The following is a 7,278-nucleotide window of genomic DNA, read 5'->3' as shown; positions in this document are numbered from 1 at the left end:
TAACTAAGAACCCAACTTGGGTTGCTTTACTGTGGGCAGTATTTAATAGTACTATTTGGTATTTCCCTAAGGTGTGCTTGGTGCTGTACGGCTGCTGGTACAGAGAGAAGCTACACAGTCCAGTTTGTAATACAAACTCTAGGAAGATATGCCAGACTAACAGACATGAGTAGATAGACGCAGGACAAGACTTAACGCTTCCTCAGCAAAAACTACGTGCTTTGCGTACTTAGGAAGCGCCTTCCACAGCAGTAAGAAATTAGAAACTTGTACCAGCCTGAGTTTTGTGCCACAGAAAGCCTTATGGAAACAAGCCTGCCCAAAGACCCCAGTCCTTGGGTCCTTCAAAGGTCAGACAATTGTATTTCTGAACAAAGGACTAAATAAAGGTGAGTTTGTTACAAATGCAACAGTATTCTACTTCTTCACCACACGGAAACAAATGTCCCAACAGATTGTCTGATGCTCATAGCGTTTATATGAGCTTTGTCATATTTATCTATTGTTTACAAACTTCATACACATGAATTGCAAATGTCAGTGCAATCTGAAGTAGTGATCAATGAATAAGTTTTTTCATATACCACCTAGAAAAAAAGCCACACCCTATGTCTTATTGAAGGAGTTCCACATTTTGCCTTTCACAGATTCACAGAAGAGGCCCTGAGCAAAATGCTTTCTGTAAAGTCTGCTCATAAAAAATAGTATTGTGAAAGTTTAGTGGCTATCATGTTTAAACTCCAAACGCAGAGCAAATTGAGCTGCTAAATTCTTTAATAACATCTCCATACTACAAATGAAGAGTAGAAGTTTCCTAGTACCATTGAAGTACAGTTTTGTTTCTTTGTTCCTCCATTCCCACTTCAAAGCACCACAGAACTGCACCATTAACACACCTTTTCCAAGTGTCTGTTCTCACATTTCACAAGCTAGCATGAAAAGATTGCTTAATTGTTTTTCTGTTAAGCATTGTTATTTGAGGTACATTAAGTTAGCATAAGTTCACTCAAGCAGACCAAGCCACCAAGGCAGCACAAATGACTTCTCACAAACTATCAAATCCGTTGTAAAATAACCTGAGAAACTATTTTCTCAACATGTCCAGCTTTTCACTAGATTAGCAATATCAAGAAAGCAAATACTTTACGTCGGTATTTCAGGTCTTCTAATTTCAAAAGAGAAACAGACTGCACACTGAGACACACTAATTTTTTCCAGGAGGGGGAGAGGGGAAGAAGAAGAGAGGCAGCATCTTCGTGGATTGACACATGGACTAAGGCTCTACATTGAGCATGTTTGTGCTACTTAACCTGCCACAGCTAACACTGACAGGTTAGCATGTCTCCTCTTTGATCTACAGAGGCACTTTTTAATACGAGAACAACAAAAGTCCCTCAGAGACCCGTATTATTCCATCTACCTGTGCTGGAGGCTGCTTCAGATTGCTGGTAAACTGCAGTGGAAGAGGATGATGCAGGAGAACCAGTGGAAGCACTGGCCGACTCCTTTCCTTCCAGCTCAGCCACAGGCAAGAGTGGATTCTGGTTCAAATCCAGGTGAGTAGGACTGGAAGGAATTCCATTCTCCAGCAGGAACTCATCCAGATCCATGTACTCCAGGTGGAAAGACTCGCCATCATAAGGAATAGTTTTGTCCCAAATGGGCGGCATAAGGGAAGCCGAGACTGCCATAGTGCTAGCAGCTGCTGTCTCATCTTCCTCAAGCTTTATCTTCTCCTTCTCTTTATCTGAAAGATACAAGTAGGTCACTGTACAAGCTGCAACACAGGAGAGACTCAAGGTTTAAGAGTCTAACAAAATCCCAAAGAAAGGAAATTCAGTAAGCTATAGTTCTGCCTCATGACATGATCTGAAAAATCAGACGTTGAAAGGCAACATTCATACAGTCATGTGTAACTCAGTATGGAGTGCTCTGACTCCCTGTGACGGCTGGACCACAGACATTTGAGTAGCCTTGAAGACGAGCATCTTTGCTGTGATAACTTACCGAAGTGTGATATAATACTGCATCTAGCTTATTAACTAGTCACTGCAAAATAGCCTGTTTTTCACAGACTCATCTTGGAAGACGGCGAAAGTGACTGTCCAATAAGTAGGATTACACGCGAAGCCGTTAAGAAGACTCCGAGGAAGCAGAGTAGTTTATTCTGTGCACAAAGAAAGAAGGTGCAGAAGAATAATCTAGATACAAACAAGAAGGGAATATGAGTTTTCAGATTACATTTGAAAGTTAGTCAAAAGGTCCATAGGACACCAGAGACCTAGGTGTCTATTGCTCAGTATTTTAGAAGCATTTCTTTCTGAAATGACTCAGCATATCCACACAAAGCAATAGCCCCAAATGCTGTTCACTATAGATAGCTCAAAGTACCTACATACAATTTTCATTCTTTGGGGAGATGTCTAATAAGGCATACTCCCACACCCCATCCCCAAGCCACAAAAGACTGATGAAATTTTCTCCATTTACTATGCTACAGTGCACATATTACAAAAAAAAAAAAAAAAAAAAAGGCTGTTTCTATGTTCCCCATAGCTACCGAATCTTAACAATTGTCTGGGACAGAATCCAAGCAGAAAAATCAAGTTATGGAATAATTACATAATTTAAGAGATAAAAATAAGCTGGCAGAAAAGAAAAAAAAAAAAATCCAAGTCATTTTCCTGATCCTGTTCTCCATGTAGCCATGCAGTTCTACCAGCACTGAAGCATTGCAGAGGCAGTGCTAGCACTGCCAGCATCGAGCCAGCGCTGCCGTCAAAAGGAATGGTCACCAGTTGTATTCTAACCAACTGCAGATTGGTTCTTACCACGGAAGCTGACAAATATTCAGTGCAATGGAACAAGGACTCCAGGGACATACATTGGACCAGTTTGGATCTCCAGTACTCACACAGGTTAACCCGACAAAATGCACAAATCTTTGGCATTAGGGTTTTCTAGACTGGCTACAATATGCTAAAGGAGTACTTTTCTTTATCGGGGGTGGGAGTGGGGGTGAAACTCTGCTCTAAATCAGAAAAGCCTATTTATATAAAACCTATTCTGATAGAACTGGCATTCCTTCCGCTGTTGCCTTAGCTGGTGTGGAACTGAGACTGAAAGAGCTTTTTATGGCTTAAAGAACAGTGCTGCCATACAAAGCAAATTATCATTTTAACCTACCATACTCTCAACATTTTATACAACAGAAGATACCGATTTTAAACTAAACAGCTGAGAAAATATTCACCAGCCACCAACTTAGGACTAAGAGCAAGTACCTAAAGAACACGTTAAATTCAGACCAGTGGCTCCTGGACCTGAGCTTTGTTAAAAAGATCTTGCAGCTTTTGGCCTTCCCCCTTGCCACTTCACACTGCTGCCTCCGAACTGTCATCTCCCAACTCCTATCCCTGCTATAAACTCCTTTTTGCAGGGGAGTTTTGCAACTTTCCTACCCTTTACTTGGGCAAAGCAAACGTGCAGGTTAACAGTCATGATCCAAATAACCTGAATGTTTCTAAACAGCTCCTACTTGAAGCTAGAAAAGAAACAGCGTCTACTCTACTTCACATATAAGTATGATTTCACTTACTACCAAAGCACACCCCACCAAATTGGAACCGCCATTTTATATCCAACTCGTGAATGAGGGATTGTGTATTTCCATAAGGTTTGCATAGTGCCCTGCACAACCAAACCCAGATTTGCACTGAGAGTTGTGGACGATATCCTAGTAAAGACATCACCAAAACAAATGCAAGTGACAATAATGAATTCTTTGCAAATCACTTTATTTTTTAATCAACATAATAAAAAAACTTGTGAATGTTGAGTCAAAACGTCAATTAAAAAGAAAAAAAACAAAAAACATTCTTTACTCTTGAGAACAATAGTATTCCATAATAAGTTATGCCTGTTTTAACGCAAGCCAGCAGTGCTTTTGTTTTGCAACATCTAATACAACATCTCCAACAGAGGAGAAAAGAAACCTTAAGTGATTAATAGATTAAACATAAGGCTTTAAAATATTTTTCAGAAGGTAGATGCCAAAAAGACTATACTGCTGGCATATGTGGCTCTCCTTGGATCTTTTAATGCCTTTTAGATGGCACCATCATCCTGCTGCACTTCAGTAACCTGAAAAGAAGACTGTGGTCCCTCCAACTTCCTCTTGCTATTGTCCCAGGCTCACATCAGATTAGATTCTTTCTTCACATGAGAAGACCATCTGAATTTTTTTCCTTTTGCTACACGATGACAACTGGACAAGCACTGGGCCTCCAGTGCTGCCTTTGTTTAGCTACGCTGCCTCCCCCCCCCAACTTCTAACAGCAAGATCTGAAGCAACTTAAAATAGCAGAAATTAACATGCATATTGGGTGCCCATGTATTTCAAACGTGATACGTAAAAAGATAAAACTGTTGTATGATCATCTTTGCATTGACATTTTCCCACTGGCTTTCTTTCAATTCATTTAATCGTTATTTCTGCTGCATAACATCCTGCTGGGTGCACAATATCTAATGAAACACTAATTAACTTCTTGCATCTTGAGGGGTAAGTTTCCGCCTGCCCCAGCACAGAGACCTGAAACTTTAATTCCCTGAAGATATTTATAGTGTAAACAGGTATTACCTGACAGCAGAGCTGCAGTATCCTAAGAGGCTCCATTTGCAGTGATTCAAGGTCACCCTGATAAATCTGGACTGTACTTCTGCAGCTGATAGCTCATGTCCAATTTAGCCCCCTCATTCTGCTACTGTGACGTATTAACTAGGCTGTACATCTGCTGTTAACAGAGAGGTCACTAGTTTATGCTAAGTAATTTAGGCAGAGCATTCCAGTTCTTGAACTGTTGGAAATACTGCTGTTTTAGCCAAAAGCAGCAGCCTGGAAAGAGCTTTATTCCACATCCTGGATTTTCCTCAGAAAAAGCCCAACAAACAAACCAAACCCAGAGCAAAAGACATTTTGGCCACAACTGTCAAGTGCTATCCCAGCCACAAATAGAACAAACGCTTCTTTGACAAAGTTCCCCTCGTTCATCAAAAAATATTGTCAAATTATACTGAAAACACTATACAGACTAAGGCTGATTGCTCCATAAATCTTTAGTCCCACTTGTGACAATGGAACAAGACAGGTTATAGGGTTCTGTACTCCCGATGCCCATTACTGTGATGTTCGTTGAGGCACGCCTCTGGCCACAGCAGCACACAACCAGTGATTAAGGCACCCTTTGGAGAGTATGCAGCAGCTCATTATTAATAGGAGAGACCTACACTCCTGCTCGAGAATACTAACTCTCTTCCCTTACCCCACAGGACTTTTTTATAAAAAGATTATTATTTTTATTTATTTAATCCCTACAACGTACATGACAACAACTTACAGCAAAGCCGGTCAGATATACTTGGTATAAGGCAGGGCATTCAAGATGATGGCATTCAGTTGGAACTGGATGTCCTCCTCTGTTGCTCAGAAGGATTAGAAAGCCTGCTTGCTTACTGGGTAGTCAAATTACCTACAGCAGCTGGAAAACCCATAGGTAGCTTGTGGAGGCTATAAATGGACACTGCAGCTAGTTGATACCGTTTCTCGCAGAATAAGACAGAAAATTGTGTTTTTGTCAACAGGCATTCCAGACAAAAGGCATAGGGTCTCTTCTCAGAAAGCCTGCTGAAAACACACCACTGTATTAAGTAAATTAGTAATCATTTAACATTTTGGCTGTGTCACTATACTGTAAAGGAACAGAAAATAAACAAGGATCTTCTGAAGTCAGTTGAGTCACAATTCTACTGACAAGTCTTTTCTGAAATTAAGAGTAACTACCTGCTAACACAGAAGGCGCTCTTTCTTTTGTCTTGCAAATATGCAAAGAAAAGCATCAGAGATCAAAATAAACAGAAAGCAACAAGTTTCACAAAGTGTGAAGTGAAACAGTAGGAGGTGGACTAAGGAAACCTATGGAGACATTTTAAGAATGAGAACAATCTGAACTTCATCACAGCATGAATGGAGAGGGGTAATCAAGATGCAATGGACTCACTAGCAAGCTTTAGAGAATCAAGCTGAACACCCTCCCAAACTGGAAATGGGTCATCTAGTAAACGGAAACGTATCAAATGTTTCTAATTTTAGAAAAATGCACTATCTCAAAATCGTATTAATTTTAAAAAGTTACATCTCCATAGGCTAGATCACATGATCCTGGACAAGAAAACCACCCCTAAGACAAAGTCGCCATATCTCAGTCAGCTACCATCATAGTTTCCACACATGACCTTAAACTGCTCCTGCTGGCACTATCCCCTTTAAAAAGGATTGGGTGAAGAAATATCTTAAAAAATCCCACAATGTTGTAGATTCAAGATTCTATGTACTGCAGCATCCTGCACCATAGCAACATAACTAAAACCTTTGTCAGAGGCTGACTTTTTTTTTTAATTTTTTTAACAGAAAGGAGAAAAAATATTTACCAGAATCACAAGATGGATACATTTACACAGTATTGTGCAATGTTAGACATAGAAAGTAAATGGATCTTAACTAGGATCCTCACTGGCAACAGTCTTTGCCAACCTTGCTCGCGCTGTGGTCTACCCGGATATTGTCTGGTGTTCCAAAAATGATTCTCAAGCTCAAAATTCCTAAATGTAGGGATTTATTTCATTATACACCAGTACACTGGGCATTACAGCGGTGCAGATAAACCTTAGCCTTCCTCAAAATCAAACTGATACTCATAAAAGCAAAAATACTGCCAGGTGAAAAAAAAAAAGTTAAAAAAAAAAAGTGTGCCATCAGCAATGAAGACTATAAGCACCAGCACTGTTATTTACACAGCTGCCGTCTGCATAATCAGTGGGAGAGAGACACCTCCAGCCTACACAGGATTGCATGCACAGGCAGTCAGTTATACCCTTACGGATTATCACCAAACCTAATCTGAAGAGATTTGCTGTTTATGCATGTCGCCACATAACTTTTCAGCAATTAAGGTCGAGGAAGGCTCGAAACCTGTTCATTGCTGCCTCCAACTGCGTGTCTAAAGGTAGGGGAGGCTTCAGACAGCTAAGGGAATAAAACCAGCGTGTCACGTCCTGACTTCTACCTAACCCCTCGTACCCTCGAAGCATCATTTTATTTTGCCCAGCGCAGACACCTAAATACACCCGAAAGCACGATCGCAGCAGCTGAATTTTCCAGTCGCACCGGCTCGCCGGGGACGCTCAGCCCGCGGGGTGGCCACCGCTGCCCTGCGCCTC

At 40.8% G+C, this 7,278-nt stretch overlaps 1 protein-coding gene across 4 annotated transcripts in view; it reads right to left on the bottom strand.

Moving 5' to 3' along the window:
• Positions 1-7,278, bottom strand: part of TEF (thyrotrophic embryonic factor) — an 18,012-nt gene that overhangs the window by 4,977 nt on the left and 5,757 nt on the right. For 2 of the 4 annotated variants that reach the window (XM_009321918.1, XM_009321926.1), the window contains exon 2: positions 1,421-1,747. In XM_009321918.1, the coding sequence (XP_009320193.1) occupies positions 1,421-1,747 (327 nt within the window). Of the gene's footprint in view, positions 1-1,420; positions 1,748-4,642; positions 4,696-5,399; positions 5,516-7,278 lie in introns of those variants that run through there. The other 2 variants (XM_009321934.1, XM_009321942.1) reach the window with 2 other exon arrangements.

Source organism: Pygoscelis adeliae, unplaced genomic scaffold (genome assembly GCF_000699105.1).
Source record: "Pygoscelis adeliae isolate BGI_AS28 unplaced genomic scaffold, ASM69910v1 Scaffold60, whole genome shotgun sequence".
Lineage (NCBI taxonomy): Eukaryota > Metazoa > Chordata > Aves > Sphenisciformes > Spheniscidae > Pygoscelis > Pygoscelis adeliae.
The sequence above is the reverse complement of the archived record's forward strand: the minus strand, read 5'-3'. Positions and strand labels throughout refer to the sequence as shown.